Source organism: Esox lucius, chromosome 13 (assembly GCF_011004845.1).
Source record: "Esox lucius isolate fEsoLuc1 chromosome 13, fEsoLuc1.pri, whole genome shotgun sequence".
NCBI lineage: Eukaryota > Metazoa > Chordata > Actinopteri > Esociformes > Esocidae > Esox > Esox lucius.
Window position 1 is genome coordinate 23,734,039 of NC_047581.1, and position 24,827 is coordinate 23,758,865.

Below are 24,827 nucleotides of genomic sequence, written 5' to 3' on the forward strand. Positions count from 1 at the left end.
GACTGAAACTTCACTGGCTATATGCTTAAGTAGCTACGTATAATAAGCCTAAAGTAAGACTGTTTATGGTTATATTGCTGCTATTTCTGGTGGATTTTCGAAGTACGCATGCTTTTTGGGGTAATATAGATCACAGCCTTTGCACAGTAAAAGAGGAGGGGTTTCCACGATTCTCTCGTCTTTTCACTTGACACTTGACAGAATAGTATGTAATATGCAATTTCATATTCAGCTATTGCTTTCGAATTACATAGTAGTTCACATAGCATATTGGTTGGTTTTTCAACTGTCATAGTTTTCTAAATAAACAAACCAGCCATGGTCATTGTTTTCATTATAGGTACTGTACAGCCTGACTAAAACTTTTCTGGCTACAGTGCAAGCTTCAGTAGCTACATACTAGTAAGCCTAAATTAAAACTTTATGGTTATATTGCGATGGACGAACTGCACCGACAACAAACACATTTCTCTCGATTGCGATTCACAAAGCATAGTTCACATGGCGAAGTGGAACCAGCCATCAAGTGAGTCATTGAGAGTCATTGTTTTCATTTCTGTATTACTACCTAGCCATCTACAGTAACATATTTCTAATTTAATGCATTGAACGTAGTGTAGAAACCCTATTATACCTTTTGTTGGTTTGTTAGCTAATGTAGAGAACTAGTTTTGAGAATTGTGGAGTTTCGACAAATTTTGTCTAACAATGCAGAAGTATACCGACACTGCACACATACAGTTGTGCTCAAAAGTTTGCATACCCTTGGAGAATTGGTAATATATGTACCATTTGTAAAGAAAACGTGAGTTAACAGGCAAAGCACATGTCTTTTATTTCTTATGTCATTCACATTTAACTGCAGATCATAACAGAATGGTATGATCATAAAACAAAACATGCCAACCCCTGTTCAAATACTGTGTACTGCAACCTTCAGCATCAATCCCAGCATGCAGTCTTTTGTAATAGTTGTCTATGAGGCCCCGAAGTCTTGCAGGTGGTAAAGCTGCCCAATCGTCTTGGCAAAATGCCTCCCGGTCATGCAAAGTCTTTGGTAACAAGGCTAAACTATCAAGGGTATGTAAACTTTTGATCAGGGCCATTTGGGTGATTTCTGTTATCATTGTGATTTAAAAAGGAGCCAAACAACTGTTATAATAAATGGCTTCATATGATCACACTCCTTAAATATTTTTTATTTTTTGCATGATCAGTCATATTATAAAAATCAATGACCAAATGTCATACTTTCTGCCAGGGTATGCAAACTTATGAGCACAACAGTATTGCTTATTGGTGTAGTGGTTAAAGACAAATCCTGTCACATAGGTGACCCTGGTTTGAATCCAGTGAGGGTAACAATGTTCATCCCTTCTAATTGGGGGGCCGATCGCACTTGGCTTGGCTGGTTCCTTATCATGTTTTTTCACAAAGGTTCCCTTTATTTAATTTTAGCCTAGGTTTTGGTATAAAAATATATATAATCTATCACTCCATCCATCTCTGTTTCAATAGTTCTCTCTACCTGTCTGTCTGTGTCTGTCTCTTGATCTATATCTCAAGCTTATATCCATCTATCTCTGTTTCAATAGTTCTCTCTATCTATCTGTCTGTCTGTCTGTCTCTTGATCTATATCTCAACCTTATATCCATCCATCCATCTCTGTTTCAATAGTTCTCTCTATCTGTCTGTCTGTCTGTCTTTTGATCTATATCTCAACCTTATATCCATCCATCTCTGATTCAATAGTTCTCTCTATCTGTCTGTCTGTCTCTTGATCTTTATCTCAACCTTATATCCATCCATCTCGTTCCCCTTTCTCTGTCTTAATCATTTTCCATTGAATACATCATCAAGTCTATTACCGACGTTTTCGGTGTCTTTACCTGAGCTGCTGTCTTTTCTCTTTTTGTAGATGACCTGCCTACATTTCGCTGCTGTTTTATGTTGTTTCTTGTGATGTGATGTGATTTTTTAAAATCTCTGCAAACACAATGACTATCATTTCCTTGAGGGGACCTGCTACATTTTCAATAATTCACAGGGTTGAATCAGTAAATTACCCATAGAACATCTGTCCACCGGCAGGTTTCCTCTCCTCTTCTCATCTCTTGTGTTTGAATGCGGAGAAGGCCACATTTGTTCCGGTCCTCTTTCTAAAGATATAGTCAACTCTGTGTAATTGACTGTAGAGTGTGGTTTCAGGTACTTTAAGTGACAGTAATTGCAATGTGGATAGCTTTCACTTCATTGAATGATCTGCTCTTTTTGGCCATCATCTGACAAGGATTTTTTTCTTTAATTACAGACAAGTGTTCTGTAACTTAATGTAATATAACAAAAAAATAAAAAAACTTGGTTGAAGCCACACTAACATTATGGCTTATATGTTATGCATGTCTCACCCACTGGTACTTAGTTTTGAAGGAATAGGAACCTTAATTGTGTATGGTCAAAGTTGTACCCAGCTGACCCAACTGTACTTTCTATATACAGTGGATATAAAAAGTCTACACAATGCCAGGTTCTTGTGATGTAAAAGAATGAGACAAAGATAAATCATGTCAGAACTTTTCCCACTTTTAATGTGACCAATAACGTGAACAATTCAATTGAAAAACAAACTGAAATCGTTGAGGGGGAACACTACAGAATAAAAGCATGGTGGGAGCCATGAGCTAAAAACCCATATCATGAGCTAAAACCCATATTGTTTTTGGAACACAAGTCAAAATGTGTGCCTGCCTGGGTCTCGGGGCTTGCACAAAGAGAAGAGCTTCAAAGAAAGAAGGTGGAAAGACTTGGTGGTAAACAATTACTCATTTTCTTGGTAGTTTCTTATCAGTGATGTTTCTCCACAGTCCTCATTAAGCTTTTCTTTTCCTGGAATCACCACTGGCTGGCTTCACTTTAATGTTCAGCAGAGGACAGGGGCTTTGAATTTACAATTAGAGGATACTGAGGATAGGGTGGATGACGGTGCGTTTTCGAAGAGAGAAACCAAAAATCTTCAAAGAGGCAATGAGAATACCCCTTTCTGTTACCTAGCTGTTTAAAACCGGCTGACAGGCTTTTGTTGATACTGTAGCATCTCTGATACCTTTCAGAAAATGAAGCATGTATTAGAAGTGACAATGGGATCCTAGTAGGTGCTGCTGCTTTACCAGAGCCAATACCTTTTCATCGCTAACGCTAGCCTTGTCCTTCTTCGTTCACACTCTGACAGCAATTTGTGACGGCAATTTGTGCAATGCACAACTTATAATGAAGCACTTTTCTCTGCTACTCATTTTGTTCTAGAGATGTTTTCCCAGCTCGGAGTGGACAGTCATGACGAGCACAAAATGGAAGACTTGTTTTTTCATTTGAGACTTGTAAAGTCTCAAATGAAAACATTACATCCCCTTTGAAACTGTTGAGGAATGGCAACACTTGAGTTATTCTATACAGAACCTTGTTTCCGAAAAAGCTGTGACGCTGCGTAAAATGCAAAAAAATATATTAATTCAATGATGTGCAAAGAATTTATCCCTATTTTTACAAATGTGGTTTGGTTTTGTCTTGCTGAAATAAGCAAGCATAGGTTGCTCCAAAACCTGTATATATTGTTCAGCTTTAATGGTGACTTCACAGATGTGCAAGTCACCCATGCCATGTGCATTAATGCACCCCCATACCATCACGGTTGCTGGCTGAACTGTGTGCTGATAACAAGCCAGATGGTCCCTTTCCTCTTTTGCCCACAGGATGCGGCATGCACAATTCCCAAAAATAATTTAACATTTTGATTCATCAGACCACAGGACAGTGTCCCACTTTGCCTCAGTACATCTTAAATGAGCTTGGGCCCAGTGAAGGCGGCTACGTTTCTGGATCTTGTTTAAATATGGTTTCCTCTTTGAATGGTAGAGTTTTAACTTGCATCTGTGAACACATACTGTGCTCACAGATAAGTGTTCTTGAGCCCATGCAGTGCTGTCCACTTTGTGTCTGTTTTTAATGCAGTGCCGCTTGAGGGCCCAAAGATCACAACCATCCAATATTTGTTTTCAGCCTTGTCCCTTCCGTACAGAGATTTCTCTGGATTCTCTGAATCTTTTAACAATATTATGTACCGTAGATGATGAGATCCCCAAACTCTTTGCAATTTTACACTGAGCAACGTTAAAATGCACAATCTTTCACAGAGTGGTGAACCCCTCCCCATCTTTACTTCTGAAAGACTCTTGTTATACCCAATAATGTTACTGACTTGTTGCCAATTAACCTAATTAGTTGTGAGATGTTCCACCAAGTTTTTCTTTTCCAGTCCTTTGTTGCCCCTGTCCCAGCTTTTTTGAAAAGTGTTGCTGGCATCAGTGGGCATATATTTTTTAAGAAGCAGTAACATTTCTCAGTTTCCATTGTCTTTGTGCTATTTATTATTGAAAATAGTGTTTAAATGATTTGTGCATCATTGCATTCTGTTTTTCTTTACATTTTACACAGCGTTCCAACTTTTTTGGAAACAGGGTTGTACAAATCATCATGTTAACCACAACAGTATTAAGCGGACTGAAAAATAATAAGTTGCTGGGAATAATTATAGCAATTTTCTTCTCATGCAACATGATAAAAGGCTCCAATAACTCAGGAAGCCTAAAGAACAGACTGTGATGATCTGATTAATCGCTACTAAACTGTCAGTCACTCCCTGATATTGGCTTTGACATGTTGGACGTCTAAGAGAACTAGTACCAAAGCTGTATCTCACTGTACCTTATGGTTAGTACCCTAATTTGACTAGAGCTCTATGCTTTGTGCCCTACTTTGAATAGAGCTCTATGCTTTGTGCCCTACTTTGACTAGAGCTTGATGGTTAGTGCCCTACTTTGACTAGAGCTCTATAGTTAGTGCCCAAATTTGACTAGAGCTCTGTGGTTAGCGATAAAGTAATATCTGAAACACAGAAGCAAATCTTTTGTCAGCTGTGCAATAATATTATATTATGTATTATACTGCCCACAGGAGATTGGCATTAAAGATGTAATCAGGTGCTGTTTGGGATGCAGTGTAGGAGTCCAGACATCAATGCTTGATTAAATCTGAGTGATGTGTCAATGTAATGTAACAATGAGCAGGTGTTTTTAAGGAGCCCTTTGTGCCACAGAGACCATCAGATGGGTCTAGACAAGGAGTTAATTGAATGCCTGGTCCTGTGGTTACGGGCCCTGGATAGGAGTGGCAAGTTAGATAAAAGTGGACAAGGAACAGAGTTGCATAACTTCCCTAATCAGGTGAGTGTCTCTGGATGGATACAAGGCTACTGTCGCTTAGTAAAATTCCCCAATCACCCCTCCATCATCCTCCCTACACTTCTTGTAATACCCCACCCCCCCACACACTCTGCCAATCCCACGTCAGGGGTTTGGGGGCTTCCTCTATAATTTAATGTAAAGCCAGACCGTCTGCCTTTGTTCCTGGTTGATTCTCTCAAAGTGGGGCTTAATTAATTTGCACAGAAAACATCTTCATTTACCCTATCATTGAAAGCTCTTTTGAAAGAGGCTATAATGCTAATGAAGCAAGCCAGTACTAATCCAACATTGGTTTAGGACACATTAAGAAGCCTGGGCTGATGCTCAAAATGCAGACGTTTACCCGCCATGTTTGTCCTGTACTCGCATCACGGGGAGTTGGCCTCAATGTGTGTGGCTGCCACATGTCGTAGAGGCAGCACTCCCTTCAAATTGCCATTGCATTCCATTCAGGAACCTGTTGTCTAGGTATTATTGAATATAGTCAAATAAAATAGGGTCTCAGTCAGAAGGGTTCACTTGACGAATTGGATGCTAAGGATTTACAGCAAACCTTTCAGAGTGGGAAGGATTTGAAGAGAGCTACTGACTGGCAGCGGCATGTCCCTGCTCCCCTCAGGACAACCCCACCCTGGATGTATTGCTGTGTGGCATGGGACTACATATATTGCTCTGCTATTTTGAAGGCACCATGCGGGCCCCGGGTTTGTGCTGAAACACATTATCCTTGAGGACAAACCCCACACCAGCATCCCTGGGACCTGGGACACCCTCCTGCATTCGCTTTGTGGTTCAATAGAATACACACTGAATTTCCCTTTTAATTAAAAGTGTTAGGCCCTTACAGCAGTCAACTGTACCACATCCTTTGTGGAATGAAGTTAATTAAATTTTAATGTTTATTTCAGCTTTGCGTATTATGAAAATGATTCAGCCCCTCTCTCCATTAATGTCATCACCACAGAATGGCATACTAGGTCTCCCAGTGTGCTTTGAGGGCTTGTCTACCATGTACTTTGTGGAGCGCAGAACCAGGATGTTGTTTATTACCAGTTGTGGTTTAAACATGGTGTGTTCTCCCATCAGCCCTGGACCATTAGCAAACATCTGCTGTGTGAACTCAAACCAGTACAATGTGGCTGCAAGTGGAGTATTCTTTGTATTCACTGCCTGTGTGCTCTGGGTTATTTTCAGTGTGGCCAGGAGTTAGTGGAAATGATAAGCTCTCTGGGTGTAGTTCACATGCCTTTCATTCCCAGAGTGAGTCGAGATTGGAAGCAGCAAGTTAGTGCCCCTATGCCCATATATATCCAGCTCCAAGGGGGGCGGAGTCACTGGACTGTCTGTTATCCACTGGGTCTAATCAACATGCCCCACTAACTCTACATCTTTCAGCTAGCTCAAAAAAGCAATGTAACGGTTGCTACTAGGCTGGGCAAATGTTATATTCACCTAAGACCAGAACCATTGTTTAGATTATGAAAGTGGTGGAAAAAAGATCCAGTTACTCCGTCTGACAGATGTCTTTGAAAAAGAATTGTCCTGAAAAGTACTTATGGCTTAGTGTGTGTGATTGTGGTCATAACCTCAATCAGGTTTCATGTTTGTCTGAGTGTGGAGAGGGAAAACAAACATGTGAAAGTCCCCTCAACCGTCAAACTACCCAGCCCCCCTGCCCCCCCACATCTCATCACTCCCTGACCCGATGCTGGCATGGAGCTCATCTTTAAAATGACTTGGGCTCCTCCACTCTTCACTACTATGAGAGCAGTGTCAGACCATTCTCCAGACTGGATTCAAAAAATGATCATTCAGAAACCAACATCAAAGGGGAATAGGGGTCTCTGTCATTCTCTCTTCTCTCTCTGTCTCTGTAGATTTATATATATATATATATATATATATATATATATATATTATGTTGCTGTCTTTGTCTCTGTTCTTCTGTTTCTAGATTTCTATATATTTATGTTGCCGTCTCTGTCTTTGTCTCTTTTCTCTCTCTGTCTCTGTAGATTTGATATATATGTGTGTGTGTGTGTGTTGCTGTCTTTGTCTCTGTTCTTCTCTCTCTGTCTTTCTTTCATCCACTGGCTCCTTTATGGAAAACAGAGTTGTATCCAAACTGCTCAGGATTCTCTCAACACCTCTCTCTCTCTTTCCCACTCACACTCCCTCTCACTTTCTCTCTGTTGTAGCTGATGAAACCAGGGATGAGACTTTGGGTCTGTCTCCATTTTTGCCTCTGTTGCTACGTATGTACATTGGGGAGAACAAGTATTTGATACACTGCCGATTTTGCAGGTTTTCCCACTTACAAAGCATGTAGAGGTCTATAATTTTTTATCATAGGTACTCTTCAACTGTGAGAGATGGAATCTAAAATCCAGAAAATCACATTGTATGATTTTTAAAAATATGTATTTGATGACCTACCAGCCAGCAAGAATTCCGTCTCTCACAGACCTGTTAGTTTTTCTTTAAGAAGCCATCCTGTTCTCCACTCATTACCTATATTAACTGCACCTGTTTGAACTCGTTACCTGTATAAAAGACACCTGTCCACACACTCAATCAAACAGTCTCCAACCTCTCCACAATGGCAAAGACCAGTGAGCTGTGTAAGGACATCAGGGATAAAATTGTAGACCTGCACAAGGCTGGGATGGGCTACAGGACAATAGGCAAGCAGCTTGGTGAGAAGGCAACAATCAATCAATCAATCAAAATTTATTTATAAAGCGCTTTTTACAACAGCAGTTGTCACAAAGTGCTTTACAGAGACACCCGGCCTTAAACCCCAAGGAGCAAACAACAGTAGTGTTGAATTTCAACTGTTGGCGCAATTATTAGAAAATGGAAGAAGTTCAAGATGACGGTGAATCTCCCTCAGTCTGGGGCTCCATGCAAGATCTCACCTCGTGGGGCATCAATGATCATGAGGAAGGTGAGGGATCAGCCCAGAACTACACGGCAGGACCTGGTCAATGACCTGAAGAGAGCTGGGACCACAGTCTCAAAGAAAATCATTAGTAACACACTACGCCATCATGGATTAAAATCCTGCAGCGCACGCAAGGTCCCCCTGCTCAACCCAGCGCATATCCAGGCCCGTCTGAAGTTTGCCAATGACCATCTGGATGATACAGTGGAGGAATGGGAGAAGGTCATGTGGTCTGATGAGACAAAAATAGAGCTTTTTGGTCTAAACTCCACTCGCTGTGTTTGGAGGAAGGATGAGTACAACCCCAAGAACACCATCCCAACCATAAAGCATGGAGATTCTTTGGGGATGCTTTTCTGCAAAGGGGACAGGACGACTGCACTGTATTGAAGGGAGGATGGATGGGGCCATGTATCGCAAGATCTTGGCCAACAACCTCCTTCCCTCAGTAAGAGCATTGAAGATGGGTCGTGGCTGGGTCTTCCAGCATGACAACAACCCGAAACACACAGCCAGGGCAACTAAGGAGTGGCTCCGTAAGAAGCATCTCAAGGTCCTGGAGTGGCCTAGCCAGTCTCCAGACCTGAACCCAATAGTACATCTTTGGAGAGAGCTGAAAGTCTGTATTGCCCAGCGACAGCCTCAAAACCTGAAGGATCTGGAGAAGGTCTGTATGGAGGAGTGGGCCAAAATCCCTGCTGCAGTGTGTACAAACCTGGTCAAGAACTACAGGAAACGTATGATCTCTGTAATTGCAAACAAAGGTTTCTATACCAAATATTAAGTTCTGCTTTGCCATACAATACTCATGTCATACAATAAAATGCAAATTAATTTCTTCAATCATAAAATATGATTTTCTGGATTTATGTTTCAGATTCCGTCAATCGCAGTTATGATAAAATGACAGACTTCTACATGCTTTGTAAGTGGGAAAACCTGCAAAATCGGCAGTGTATCAAATACTTGTTCTCCCCGCTGTACTTAGTGAATACGTCACACCACTGGCCTATGATTTTTAGACTTGGACCAAAAATGTGTCTTGCCATAGAGTTCTAGATCCTGTAATCAACTGACATTTTCTGGTCGCACAAGATATCTTAGACACCATCTGTCGGATGTTGACTCAACTTATGTGAATAATGTGTCTTTCCATAGAGATCTGGCATTTACACAATTACACTGATTGGCCCATGGGCTTGAGTAATCAAAGTAAATTTGCCCAAGTGGGAGTGCTCCATCATTTGGGGATGGCTTGTTTATTGTTGCCCTATTCAACGATGCATTGATTCAGATTTAAAGGAGAATTTGACTGTTTTATAACATTATGTTTGATGGTTTTCCTCATCCTGAAAGTAGTAAATGGGCCAAGAGATCCACAGTTCTTTTAATAGCCGTTACAAACTTCATCTCTGTTTTCATTTATTTTTAACCGTAATTTTAATAGGATGTCATTTAACATATCCACCACTAACAAAAAGCTATCTGAAAATGATGGGGGCGTGTGAGAGCAAGTTTTTTTAATGGCCTAAATCAAAAGAATTTCCCCTTCAATTCTGATTCATAATAAGCTAATATGTTCAGTTATAATCTTCAGAAAATTTATCCTTTAGACATTATTTTAATGCTATTACCCTTACAAACAGATTTTAGGTAGCATTAGTACCAAATAAAGAAATGTATCATAATTCAAAAATAAATTATATACTTGAAAGATACATAAAGAAGTACTTTGTACTGACCAATGCGGTCAGTTTCAACCTCTTTGGCATAAGTAACATACATTCAAGTCTACAATAGATTTTTAACATCCTCACACACCTGCAAACCTTCCATAGGTATTTTTCTGTTGGTGGCTAGAGTTAGCCAAAGTTTGTAATGTTTAATGAAAATGTAACCATGCATTACAGTTTGTTAACCTGTAGACTATTTCCATCTATTAGATGTATCCCAGAGCTAGCACACCTGAATTAACGTTTTAACTAATTAACCAGCCCCTACCTGTTGAATCAGGTGAGCTAGTTCAGTGCAAAAACTAAACTGTGAGATGGGGTGTCCCCATGGTTTTGGAACCACTGATCTAACCTCAACTTGAACTTCTCCTTTTAGTACATTGATGGTGTGTTCATATTTTTGTTGTAGCTCGGTGATGTATTTTTTCCCACTTGACTTTCTGGGCCTTGAAAACAGCTGTCCCTCTCTCATCTACAACCTCTTGTTCTCTTTCCTCTTTCTCCAGCGGTTCTTCCTGCTAGACACCAGGTTCTTCCACTCCTTTTCTGTCACTAGAGTGGGGATGTCTCTTGTCTGACTGCTATCTACTGATCTAATAGGTGTGTATTCATAACACCCTGTGTGTGTGTGTGTGTTCACATTCTTGTGTATGCGTGTGCACGTTTGTGTTTGACACTTGATGTACTTCATGGTTACTCATTGTTACGGTGTCGCAACCTGAGGCTTACATATCAGTCCACCCTTCATTACGGATCCCAGGGCTTTACATGGCCTAGACGTCATTTAGGGTTTGTTTAGGAAGCTCATGATGAGTGTATGGTATGGATAGGCATGGACGGCTCGTCAAGTCCCTTCTGGAACATGCACGTCCCTGGAAGTGTGTGGAAAGGTTCTGGGACTCACTCTGATGAACAGTATGCATCAATGTGCATGTCCTGTAAATGAGAAGTTGCATTGATAGTGCTACCAGGTGAGTTAAGACGCACCACACTAATCCAGGACCTAATGTCTTTTTAATATAATATCAGATGCTGTCCGGGTGCCAGACTCATCCATGTTTCCGTTATGTATGTGAAACTGTGTCTTTGACTAATCTGTGTATTTGGAAAATGAAGTTATTTTCCTATAACTGATGTCCCAATCACATCAATGTTTTTTTCCCTCTAACGTCAAACATCCTGTTGATGTTTAGAAGGATGGTCATCAGGCCACCATGTTACACTGCTTAGATGTCTGTAATGACATGGTGCTCCCTATATCCACCCCGCCCAACGCTCCTGACCTCTGACCTACCTACTGAAGCTCGGCTCATTCCAACTGACCCCTGACCCCCGGACACACGCCCACCCGGCCACCCTCAATCATGGAGGACTATGACGTGCGGTCGGCCGCCAGCATCCTGGCCTCAGTGAAAGAGCAGGAGGCGCGCTTCGAGCGTCTGACCCGGGCCCTGGAGGAGGAGCGCCGCCACGTCTCCCTGCAGCTGGACCGCTCCAACGCCCCCCCCACCGGGTCCAGCGTGCCCCCCAACAGTCAGCCCCTGGCCTGGCAGCAGGTGGTGATGCAGGTAAATCGTGCCGCCGCTCCGCAACGGCCCACCTGCTGGTCCTCCAGCCGCTCCTCCTGCCTGCTCTACTCCCCATTCATTGAAGCAGCTCTGCCCGTTCCTGTTCCATCTGTCCCCGCCATTGCCATCGTGTGTGTGTGTGACTCACTGGGCGGAGGGCGGTGTGTGTGGTCATGTCATCGTCTGTCTGTTTCTCCTGGATGGCTGGCAGTCAATCCAAGCCCTCGCGTCAGTCGTGCTGCTTAGGTGATGATATCATCACTATAATGTTGCTGTCTCATCATCTTTGAAATGGGATTCCCCCTCTCTCTCCTTATATTCATCTCGCCAGCAAACCACCACCTCAAAATCAAACCTGGTCCGCCACCGTTTTGTCTTGTGGTCGGGCTGCTAATTAGATGTTGTCTGTTGATCCGGCTCTTGACTGCTGGACTTGTGGGTCTTGGTTGGGGGCAGAGCTGGAGTGACTCCCTTGGCTTGGCTGGACAATAGAAAGCATAATCATTCACCTGCAGCTGTAAAATGGACCCAGAATGCTGACTAAGCTGGAACACACTAGCGTGAGCCCATAGCTAATGAATTGAATCTAACCTTCGCTGAGCTTCTTATGCAAAGAGTGAAGCTCTTGATTCCATTTCCCATAAATGTTGCCAATAAAGTTATTCTCTTTAATTTTACTTCTCTAATCTCATTTTATGACTTAATTGACAAATCACAACTGTTATATGACGTAAACATCCCTTAATTCACAGTATCAAGAAAGAATTCAAAACAATATACTGTATTTAATCTAGGAATTTCTGACAGCATTTTTAGTGGCTTATAATTATTGATCTAAAAGAGGGGATTATATTTACCCATTTTTATTTTTATTTATTTGCCTTAACAGACCTCCCCATAGGAAAACAATGGTTGGCCTTCCAACCTGGAAAAGGTTTTCGTGTGATTCCAGCAAGGACGCCCCGAAGTAACTGACCTGACATAAAAAGGGTTCTCCTGATTTAAAATGGTGTCTTTGAAAAATATAAAGAAAAATATAAATGTTGATGTATCAGAATCATGGAATTCTGAGTAGAACTTTCCACCCTGCTAACACGTGTAAAGTCTGAGGTTGATTGTGCACGACGACTGCTAAATCTGCTAAAAGAATTGCCACGGGTGAGAGGGTCCAACAACTTAAATACTGTGTAAAATGTTTGCTAATCACGTGTTTTACAGGACTGCGTGTATGACCGTTATGTGATTTCTTTATCCTCCTCACTACTGGGTCTATCTATGAAGTAGTAGTGGGGTTTAATTTTGCTTTGGAACCTTCAGAACACGAGTTGGTGCCACATCGCTCAATAGACATGATAAGAACAGCCAGGGTGAAAAAAGCCCTAAAATAAGACTTTAAAACTACTAGAAGCAGCTTGGATAGAAGGAAATCTTATGAAACCAGCTGTTCATGGCGAATGCAGCAAACTAAATTTAATCAGGAAAGAGTTGTGTTTTTGTTGTTTCACCTGTCTAGCTTGATTGAGGTACCAGGACCTTTGGCTTATGTCTGGACCTGGGCTGTGGGGTATTAGTGCCGGTGACTTCTCCAGCTGTTGATGTGATGATGTAGGCCGATGTGATCTGCCGACATGTCAGTGGCCCGTGGATCACGGAGTACAGACCAAACTCCTGCATGAACAGTTCCCAATGGAACTGCCGCCCTATCCACTGTCTTTGACTTGTCTGGTCCGGTGTCAGATCTTTAGGATTTGGTTTATGTTCATGTTCATCTCTGTGCATCATTAGCCCCAGAGGAGGATGATAGCTGGCGGCATGTCGAGGTCCAGATGACCGACCCAGCCGTGAACCTCTGTCGTGTGTCCCCCCCCCCGATCCACTGGGCTGTGTTTAGGATGCACATTCATACCCATAAAAGGCACATGATTTGCAGAGGGCTGCTTTACACGACAGCCAGCCAATTAGCTTGCTCCTTTAATAGGCCCAACCCTGCATGGCCTTGGCTCACCACTGGTCCACGGGCTGTGGAGCTTCTCCCTACACCGCTCAACCAGCTTTCATGGTCTGTCCACCCTGAACCGGGCCGGGTCCGCTTGCTGCTCCGAAAGGCTTGTAAACACGGCTGCAAATTGGATGCGATGGTCGCTCTGCAATTACCTGATGGAGTGTGGAGGGCATGGCGGAGGACTGGCGTGTGGATCTTCGTGGTTCGCCGCGGGGGCTGCAGACGGCACCGGCATGCTTGGTTTGGCAGCAGAGGCCGGCTCATCCTAAACAGCCGTGTCCGCCTGCCGGGGCCACGGTTACATAATGACGTTGTCTACATGAGCGACGACACGAAGGAACACACTTCCCTCTGTTGGATGAAAGATGAGGGAGGCATCCAACTCTCTCCTCTGGCAGACACACCCCCGCCGCACACACGCCTCCTCTCTCTCCTTCCCGTATGATGGATTAAAATGGGCCGGGAATCGCTAGTTCTGTGACTCTGGGGGTTTAGGGGCTCCCAGTCGGAGGTGCAGGGACAGCAGTCGATTGGGGCCGTCTGTTATTTAAAGTTGGGGTCAGAGAGTACAAGCGGTCTGTGTGTGATTAACAGAACAGCCCGTAGATGCTTAATGAAAGTGATTTAGACGACTCTGTCCAATTCCGCAGGGGGTTTACGTCCATAACTTTGGTTCTGCAATGTCGCTCTCAGGTGCAGTTTTGTTGTCGCTCTCAGTATAGTTTTGTTCCTTTCAATACAAGCCTTTAACAAAGCCATTCAAAATCTGTTTGAAAAGTGTTTCATACAATGATGCACTTTTGCCCTTCTTGTTTTGTGTAGAGAGAGAGAGAGAGAGACTTGGATGAACAAAGTCAGCAGGCTCCCAGAATAGAAGTGGACGGTAAAGACCAGGTTGTCTTGATACTGCGGTTGACTGGTGGATTTTGGCATGCTCCAAAGATTTCCCCTCCCTAGGAGATTATTGGCTCCTGTGGAGAGGAGTGTCGGCATTGTGGTCAGAACTAGGCAAAAAGTAAATAATTCCCTGCTTTGAAAACAAGCATTAACATCCCTGTTTATCTGGCTGGCTTAAGCTGTTCACTTTGCTACCCCTCATCACTGTGTAATGGACAGTGAAAACAAGCTGATCCAGCACTGTGGTGAGTTGATCAGAACATCCTGTGTCATTGTTAGTGAGAACACCCAGTTATTTCACTGCTTTTCCAAAACACATTCTCCAGGTATTTGTTTTACACTCACTCATCATTTGTTGGTTTCTCCTCAAGACAAGACAATGTCCTGTGATGGAGTTATGAACAAGGAAATACTGGGACACAGCATTTCTTTCCGTCTTCTTCGTTTCTTCAGGTGTTAGACCAGTGACCAGGAAGACACAAGAGCCATGATCCCTTGATGGAACCCATGGTTCCATTTCAGACTCAAACTATGCCTGTTTTTTTTACTGTGGTAAATAGATTTTTTTCCCATAGCATTTGAGTTTACACTGGCATGTTTGAGAGGTACCACACGATTGTGGCCGTCAATTGTGGGAAAATCACTTCACAGAGTTTCAACTGAATATTCACTCTTGCAATCCTCCGGGGCGCTCTATTAAAAAAGTGGCGCATGCTACCTTGGAAAGTGGCGTCTCGAGCTGGAGTCTTTACACAAACAAATAGCCTATTGTCTTCAGCCTTCTTTGAGACGTCACAAAAAATTAAGAATAATGTAAACAAGCACTTATTGTAGAGTCTTAGCATGGAGGAGTCTTAGCATGGAGGAGTCTTAGCATGGAGGAGTCTTAGCGTGGAGGAGTCTTAGCGTGGAGGAGTCTTAGCGTGGAGGAGTCTTAGCGTGGAGGAGTCTTAGCGTGCAGGAGTCTTAGCGTGCAGGAGTCTTAGCGTGCAGGAGTCTTAGCGTGCAGGAGTCTTAGCGTGCAGGAGTCTTAGCGTGCAGGAGTCTTAGCATGGAGGAGTGGCACAGAACCGTTAAGTGAGACAGGGTCATGTGAGACAGAATTCAGTACCTGGGCCTTTCTGTCTGTATAGCCTATGAAGGACCTGACCTTTCAGTAACACTACACTATGATCCTGTGTGGCTCTTCTGGTCCCTCCACTGACCCCCCCCCCCACACTAACAACGCCTGGGTTGGCCCCAATTTAGGAACATTACCAATCAACACATTAAACACATCTCATCTTTACAGTACACACACCTACACTCACAGAGAGACAGAAGATGTGGCCTCGCTCACAGATAACTTTAACATAGAAATCATTTTGAGATACAGAGTTTTGATCTGGTTTGGTATGCAGACAGTTAGGCAGAGAGAGGCTGAGGTCGGGGCTCTCCACATACTACCACTGTCCTGGGCAAATGTTTGGAGACGATTTCAAAGGCTTGTGAGGTCGCTTTAGAGAAACAGTGCATCCTTTGATCTCCATGTTGTCTGCAGTTGAGTTGTATGGGCTCCGTGCGGCCCTGTGAAGGCACTGCACTATGCCATTCTATTCACACATTCTGCTCCTGCACTGGCACAATGCACACAAAGCCCGGAGCGCAGTGCTATAGCGACGGCGGGCCTATATATCCCTCGCCGGCAAATCCCAGGAACCCCCAACCTCCAGTAAATCACTTAGCTAACAATGACTCCCCCTCCTCCTACTTTTTCCTCCCCTCCTCTCTCTTTTTTCTCCTACTGTCATTAGGAACATTCTAGCGTCTCATAAATGTGTAAGTGCACTTGTGAAAACGCCTAAGTTGTTTATTTTTGCTCCCTGGCTGCAGTGGTTCTGAATTTGGCCCCATTCCCTTCCTCTGGAGCCGGTTCCGAAGGACATAGTGACTCTAACATTGGGCTAGCAGTTGTAAACCCATGTGTTGCTTTATCTCTTGTACTCTTTCACTTTTTCTCTGCCTTTCTTCATGGCTCCGCTATCTTGGCATGAGCCGCTGTAGAAAGACACAAGCACTTTTCTCCCGTGGTGTACCGTACGTGAACTGTCATCCCTACCAATCAAATCAGTGGGCCGTCGGTTAGTGTTGACTGGGGAGGGTTAAGACCCCTTTGTGTACCAGCTTATTGCATGGCTAAGAACATGATGGACAGGGAGAGGGACAGAGATGTTTTTTTGCATCAGGCTGTTTATATTCTTGTTGGATGGCAAGCTGCAGATAAGCCCATCACTGGGGTATGTAGTTAATGACTCTCTGTCCCTGTACATCACCCTGGCATTGATCGCAATCCTTTTAACCATTACATTCACCAGCTAAAATCACGAAGAGTATCAGTAAAGCCCCTCAATGGCCTCCGGTGGGACTTCATTATTGTAGAAGGTTTCTATGTTGTGTCAGGTTTCTGCAGGCCGGTGACCCTGTCTGTGGCTCTGCGGAGAGGACTGAGGTAGTCTCAACAGACCTGAGACACAGTCACAATATGACCTGTCATAGCCGGCCATGGAATGACCTGTCATTAAATGGCCTCTCTCTCTCTCTCCCCTTGACCCTAATGACACTCCAGGAATGTGACCTTCTGCCTCTCTGACTAGCTGGGTATATAACCAAACAAGGTCGGGCCCTGACCCCCTGAATGTGCGTCTAAATTGAATCCAGTTGGAATGTAGTATGTGCTTTGTAGTTTCGAGGTGTTTGGCTCTTCAAAGCCTTGATTTAATTATGGTCGTACGTTGCACATACATTTTCACTACTTAAGTTACAAGCATATAAATGGCTCAGCAAACCAGGAACAGAAGTTGGATTCCCACAGTATTTAACATTCAGGAAGTAGTCCATGTGCCAGACGGAGGTTGGGGCCTGGCTAAACATGAAGACACAACCGGAGTGGTCATAATGTGTCCAGATGCTAGTGGCTTAACTGGTCCACAGAGACCGGCAGCGAATGGATTCACGTTGACTGAGGCTTATGTTCACCAGGAGCTCGTTACACCTGTCCGTCACATCAGAGACACACCGCTTACATGGGAGACCACTTCCACCCACCATGGTGGTGTAGGCCTGGGGGCTGAGCCTGGGGGCTGAGCCTGGGGTCAGTCTGTGTCTGAGGGAGGGAGGGAGGGGTAGTTATGCCCCTGCCATGGTCAGCAGCAGACCCAGGACCCGTAACTTAGCACATTAAGGCATTACAACACGGCTGTCAGAAGTCAGGTCTGGAATGTCTCATACAGGTGTCAGAATGTAGGGTTTAGAGGCATGGAAAGGCAACCATTATAGCCAGAGACATAATCTGTCTACTACAGTAGTCTGTCTCTCTCATTTTATCCTTCTGTCAATGCTTTATCGGCATGGGAAACCTCTCTCTCTTTGTCTCTCCATTTGCACTCATACGAAAACACTGTTAAATCCACCATATTATGGCGTTTATTATTTTTAATAAACTCAAGAATCGCATTTTGTTTTTGGGCTCTGATACTTTTGGCACAAATAGTCCTATTTACTGTAGTAGATTGTTCCAACCTAGCTGTTACTTCTGCATACATTTACCAGTAAATGGTGTCTTGGAGCTTGTCAACTGAAGTAGCTGCTCTTTCTCCGTCTCTCTCTTCTCTCTCGCTTTCATTCCTCCACTAACATCTTGAGGAGGGGAGCAGGAAACATGATTTTACCAGACGCAGCTTCATCTACGGTGGCTGGCTGTCAGTGCATTTCATGTTGCAGTACATTAACCTCCATCTGCTCCCCAGCCCAATTCAGACAGACATGCACGGAAATCACTGTTGGTTTGATTACCTGCAATGGATTATTTATAACGAGTTTCTTTAACTGGCTGCTTAGTGTTGCAGAGCACTGTGACATGGGTTATATAAGAATATTATGAAGGGAAGGTTGTGTAAGTAAATAATTAAGTGTGCTATGGCGGTGTAGACTGTGGTTGGATGTAAAATACTCTCTCTTTAAGAATACTGTGTAGTTCCTCTCCATAGAGTGTGAACTAATATGCAGCTTGGGGAATGCAAACCTCAGCCACTTCCCCTTTGTTCTGAGGATTTCTCTGTCTTTTCTCAGTCGGGTCTTTTTTCCTGTATTGTCAGGCCTTTATAAAGTTGTGTCCTGAAAGAAAAGTGGCCTTGGTTGAGCTCCTGTTTTGGCCAAGTACATTTACATGATTAGATTAACATTCTTCCTCACAGTATTATAGCTGAATGCAGTTTTCCCCCCTCATATCAAGTGCCTTGAGTGAAGGAAACGGGACAGAAATGTTTAAAGAGGGCAGCAGAGGGAGAGAGAATGCGTGTAAAACTTGCTGCAAGGGGGCCTTCCCTCTTTTGAGGGGCGAACTCCCTCTCCCTTGTTTCTTTGAGATGTCGGTGGGCTGGGGTGGGGCCAGGGCACTTCTCTCTATATGTGTGTGCTCCAGCTGTGTCTGTCTGTCAGACCCCGGCCCCTCCCCCTCTCACTACCCTGTCAGGACTCTCATTTGCATAGATGCTGCGTGAGGGAGGAGAGTGCTAGGGAGAGAGTCAGTGTCTGAAAGGGAGAGAGAGGGAGGGAGAGCCGAGCGTCGAAGCTGCTACACTCACAACACCGGGCAACTGCTGCCTGTCTGGGAACTCTTGTATTCACATACCCACCAACCCCCCTTTTCAGGGTGTCTTTTCTCTCCGACACAGGGTTTTGTTCCCCTCTCCGGGTAACTTTGAGGGAGCGAGAGAGTGGTCTGTTTTGTTTCCTGCCCTTCTTGGACTCCGACTATCATCAGAGGGGAAGAATCATTTTTATAGTCCGTCTTTGGATTATTCAGAGCGGCTGCAGTCTACTGCTCTGAACATTTCAGCATCTCCGCTCAGCAGAGTAGAGGGCAGGCTTTTCCCCCCTCTTTGAGAGGATTTGGAGTGTGTGAGCAAGCAAGAGAGAGAGAGGGCGAGATTGTGTGAGTGTGCGCGTCATCGAGCGGCAGTGTGGGGAAGGGATGGCTGCCTGCCTCTGAGCTGCCTCTGCGCTCACGGGGGAACGCACGTAAATAAGGAAAGAGAGACGAAGGGGAAAAATAACTTTTGGGAAAGAAGGAAATTGGTTTGCTTTCTTGGAGGTTTAACAAAAGGATTTGAAGGATGCCTGCTGAAGTGAAACAGGTTAGTATCCAGCCTTTTCCCTATCTCTCAGCCTCCATTCTCTTCCTGTTTTATTTTCCTTTTCTCCCCTATTTCTAATCTTTAGGTGGTCATTGTCCTAAATGCTAAGGTGTTAAGTGGGGGTTTATGTTTGCTTTGTGAGGCTTTGTTGTTGTGGAAGATCAAATGGTACATCAGCTTCCTTCAAAATGTCTCGGAGCTGGAAACAGAATACTTTCTTGTAGATGTCCTTCAGGAGGACTAGGGTGTGTGAGGGTATGTACTTGTGTGTGTGTGTGTATGTGTGTAAGCCCCTCCCTAGAGTATTTTTTTCATGATAGTCATACATAATGAAGTATTTATTTACAATAGTTGTAGCTTGTAATTGTTCCTGAGCATGCCCCTTTGGGGTGAGTGGTAAGTTATGTGCTGAAAGTTCCTTGAGAACATTTGTTTGTGAGGACCAGAGTTGACCACAGGACTTGATTTATACCCTCCCTGTGTCAGTTGAAGCTGTGGTCGCTTAGGGACAACTATTCAGCCTTCTGTTTTTCACACAGGCTCAGTAGAACGGTTACCAGAGGAATGTGCTATTGTTGGTGTGAGTCTGTCGGTTTGTTTTTCTTTGAATTTGTATGCAAGAAAATGATTGTATTCAAATCAAACCACACTGTCACTATACCCAGTGAGAACTTGCTCTTCCCAGTCAAACCTTTGAATAATGTCAACTGGCTATTATCAGCTCTTCTTCCTGCTACCTCCTGGTATATTGAGATGAAAGATAAGTTTAGAAACCTTGGACTGGCCAGGAGACCTTCTGTAAACCGTCCACATGAATACACTTTTAATGAATGACCTGTCAATGCAGATTTCTGGGAACAGGGGCTGAAGCCCAAATACAATCCTGGTCTTTCTATCCCGGAGTTGTTTTAACCTTTTGACCCCCCTCTGCTGTACTGTGTGGGTTTCAAGTCCCATTTCTCCTCAGTCACCAATGTGTGACCTCTAGGGTGCATTCCCAAAATGGAGGGTGGATGTGCTGAATGCGGCATGCCCCTGACCTCTGCTGCGTTCACAAATGCCTTGCATGCTTCAGCGTGCCCTGGCATCAAGACACTTCGGCTGTCGCGCCCACGCCCCCTTCCCCGGGTCCCAACCAGATGGGTTACCCAGGGGTCAGTGTAGCCAGTGTCTTCCCCATGGGTTTTGTTGTCCTGGTGACCCAATGTTTGCCTTTTTAAGGACAAGCGGCGGAGTGGTCTCCGTAACCCCTCTGGCCTCCACACCGGTCCATTTAGCTGCGATGAACTGGGCAGGGATCTGATAACTCCCAGTGTGTTTCTATACATAGAGGTGTCAGAGTTCTGTGGGGGTGATGTAAGCCAGCCGGACTAGAGTACCGCTGCACAGATGTTCCTTGGCACTGAACCCGCCTTAAAGCGGCAGCAGCGTTAAAGCGCTGTGTTCTGTGAATCCTTGCCCAGTGAAGATTACTCCCTCAGCCCTCGGTTAACGGCGAAGACTGGGTCGCCCTAACCATGTCTGGCGTCGTTGTTTTAAACTCCCCGGCAGACCAAAGGTTGGCTGCCTGAACGTTACCTTGTTCAGAATAGGTGCTGTCACTAGTACAGGCGTGACAGTTAATCCTACTGGAAGTAAATGCAGAATAGGAGATTTCCCCATGAGGAGGAGCCCTGGTCAGAAGTGTTAGACTGGAAAGGAAACAAGGTGACATTGTTAATTCAGATCAAGGCTGTGTAGAAACAGGAATGGATGTTTAATTCAGACTTGTCTCGTGTCACAGGCGGAGGGTTGTCAGTCTCTTTGAGATTCACAGGGTTTCATGTGTCGACGAAGGTCCCATCTCTCCTCAGTTTGATTCCTGGGTGATATTAAAATATGTCTGACTCGATGTGTAAGCCAACCATGACTGCTTTTCTTTTTGTTCTTCTTACCGCTGCCTGTCTACTCAAGGCTGCCTTTGTGCCTCTGTGGAGGAAGGGAGTGCACCTCGCACAGAGACTACCTCAGATCAATATTTGAAGACATGTAGAGCATTAGGAGTGGCATTGTTTAGCACTGTTGCACTCAGAACTGTCTGTGACCCAAATAGGCAGACCGTGAATGACTGGTGATTGTCCGAGAAGGCCACCGCCAGAGGATGTGTGTTTGGTGTTGCTGTGGTGGAGGGGAGGAGGTGTGAGGAGGGGTGAGGAGGAAGTGGGCGGGCGAGGTGCCTGGTGAGTCCTGTCCAGATGACATGGCCCAAAATGGCTCCAGTGCACATCGCTCCGTCATACTGTCCTTGCTCCCATTCCCATTCCCACGCCTACTGTTATCACACCACCACGTGACAAGAAATGTCTTCCTGTCCCTCGTTCGGCCTGGTGCTGAATGGTGGCCTGGGCTGGGTAACTGGAGCTGGAGTTAGGGCAACAGCTGACCCCCTCGCTATGGTATAGAAATATAGGAGGAACTTGGCGTCAGGTATCTGGGCTGTGATGGCGCAGGGGGACATGCCGTGTCTCTCTCTGCATTCTCACGCCGAGGCCACGCTGCTCTATCTTAACCTATTTGGCAGGCTGCCTAGGTGACTGATTTAGCCCAGCCAGGCCTGGCCCACTCTCCCTCACACCCTCCCGTGGCCCCAATGACACCCTCATCTCTACATAGTACACTTTGGGCCACATTCCTGTTGGCCCGGTTTAAAATGAGTACTTTTTAATGCCTCTCTGTCTAACTGTCCCCCAGCCTGCCTCTCTGCCTATCCTTCCCCTGGCCTGCCTCTCCTGCCTATCCTTCCCCTGGCCTGCCTCTCCTGCCTATCCTTCTCCTGGCCTGCCTCTCTGCCTATCCTTCCCCTGGCCTGCCTCTCTGCCTATCCTTCCCCTGGCCTGCCTCTCCTGCCTATCCTTCTCCTGGCCTGCCTCTCCTGCCTATCCTTCTCCTGGCCTGCCTCTCCTGCCTATCCTTCTCCTGGCCTGCCTCTCTGCCTATCCTTCCCCTGGCCTGCCTCTCCTGCCTATCCTTCCCCTGGCCTGCCTCTCCTGCCTATCCTTCTCCTGGCCTGCCTCTCCTGCCTATCCTTCTCCTGGCCTGCCTCTCCTGCCTATCCTTCTCCTGGCCTGCCTCTCCTGCCTATCCTTCTCCCAGCCTGCCTCTCTGCCTATCCTTCTCCCAGCCTGCCTCTCTGCCTATCCTTCTCCTGGCCTGCCTCTCTGCCTATCCTTCTCCTGGCCTGCCTCTCCTGCCTATCCTTCTCCCAGCCTGCCTCTCTGCCTATCCTTCCCCTGGCCTGCCTCTCCTGCCTATCCTTCCCCTGGCCTGCCTCTCCTGCCTATCCTTCTCCTGGCCTGCCTCTCCTGCCTATCCTTCTCCTGGCCTGCCTCTCCTGCCTATCCTTCTCCTGGCCTGCCTCTCCTGCCTATCCTTCTCCTGGCCTGCCTCTCCTGCCTATCCTTCTCCCAGCCTGCCTCTCTGCCTATCCTTCTCCCAGCCTGCCTCTCTGCCTATCCTTCTCCTGGCCTGCCTCTCCTGCCTATCCTTCCCCTGGCCTGCCTCTCTGCCTATCCTTCTCCTGGCCTGCCTCTCCGGCGGGCGCTGACAGGCTTTCATCATTGGCTGACGGAATTAAAAAGGCAAGCAGTGAAACCGGCCTGGAGATGTATCCTTTCATATCTGTCTCTGTGTTTGGAATGAACATAGCGGCACATTAATCAGATGGTTATTATCGGACTGGCGCTGTTGTTGTGTTTCACCATCCGCTGGACTACAGAAGGCCTGTTTTCAACACGGTGTTACTGTGTGTGTTGTGTTTGTGTGTTGTGTTTGTGTGTGTGTGTGTGCACACTGTATGTAGGAATAGATTTATGTGAACCCTTGCTGCATACATTAGTGTGTTTCATGGGTTACCCTTTGTAAAGCAGCCTGCAATGGCTTGTCAATGAGCACTGGCTTGTGATTGAAAGTGTTGTTTTTCTGTTTGCCTGTGAAATAAATCTTTAAGATGAGGCCACACAGAGTCAACACACACACATACAAACACATGCATACACACACACACACACACACACACACGCAGAGCCAGTCATAAAGTCTGGTGACAGAGGAGCAGCCATTGTGTCCCCTGCGGTCTTTATTCACAAAGTGCATGCCTGCTCTGGGATAGCGCTAGCTCCATCTCCCTGGGAATTAGAATGGTCCTCCAACACTATAAACACTGCCTATTCTTCTAAACAACTGTCTGGCCGGGGCTGTCTCTGTCTTGTCCTGCTGAGGCCCTGCCTGTCACAAAGATTACAGTACCTGAAGCCCCAGAGGAAACCATCAGAGCAGGAGAGGCAGAGCACTAGAAGGGGAAAGAGGGGCCGGAAGGGGAGCAAGAGCTCCCATCATAACGTGGTCTTGTCGAGGCTGACCTCTGGCTGAGGCAGAGCCTGGAACGGTGCGTTCCTTCTTCATAACGGATGACCAGGCTGGGCATTGGGTCTCAAGGCTGTTATCTCAGATGGGTTCTCCTTCCATTCTGACCCACAACCCTGTCTGATCCCGACAAATGAAACAGGTTCTCCTTCCTCCTGAGCCTCTGTTTCTCTCTCCCTCTGTTTCTTTCTCCCTCTGTTTCTCTGTCCCACTGTCTCCCTCGCTTTGTGAATTTACAATTTTAAGGGCTTCATTTGTTTACAAAAAACAATAGTAAATATAATGATGTATCTCTCCTAGTCTCCTTTAACATTCATTGACCTCCAGATTGTCCTTAATGCACCATGAACATCAGCCAGTCTAACTCAACAACACATTGAATGTAACGAAAGAATGTCTTGTTAAGGAAAAAAAATCTTGAAGTTCACCAGAGGACGTCTGGAAAGACAAAGGGGTCAAGACAAGCCTGATGTGTTCCATTTGTCCTAAGGAGCACATTAGCGTTGCCATTGACCACAATCATCGATTCAGAGCTTAAGAGGAAGTTAATTTGTCCCTGGTTCCTCCCTCTGTTTGTGTTCTGTTGAAATACTTCTTCTCCACCAATATATGTTATAATACAACCTTTTTTAAAGACCCGGAGCTTCTTTGACAGTAGTCCGTAGGTTGTATAGAAGCCCCCCTCACCCTTTTACTCCTCGCATCCCTCTGCGGGAGACCTTTAAGAGGGACCCTGAGGGGGGAGGTCAAACTCCTCATATGGCTTCCTTCAACCAGAAGCAGGAGGACAAATGCTTATCGCTCGCC

General features: G+C 45.2%; 1 protein-coding gene across 13 annotated transcripts in view; it reads left to right on the forward strand.

Moving 5' to 3' along the window:
• Window positions 1-24,827, forward strand: part of arvcfb (ARVCF delta catenin family member b) — a 196,959-nt gene that overhangs the window by 82,410 nt on the left and 89,722 nt on the right. For 10 of the 13 annotated variants that reach the window (XM_020052608.3, XM_020052617.3, XM_010876584.5 and 7 more), the window contains exons 2-3: window positions 10,485-10,578; window positions 11,282-11,546. The exons of 2 other annotated variants lie outside the window; for them this stretch is intronic. In XM_020052608.3, the coding sequence (XP_019908167.1) occupies window positions 11,343-11,546 (204 nt within the window). In that variant the 5' untranslated portion in view covers window positions 10,485-10,578; window positions 11,282-11,342. Of the gene's footprint in view, window positions 1-10,484; window positions 10,579-11,281; window positions 11,547-19,013; window positions 19,620-24,827 lie in introns of those variants that run through there. One more of the 13 variants, XM_010876591.5, reaches the window with a different exon arrangement.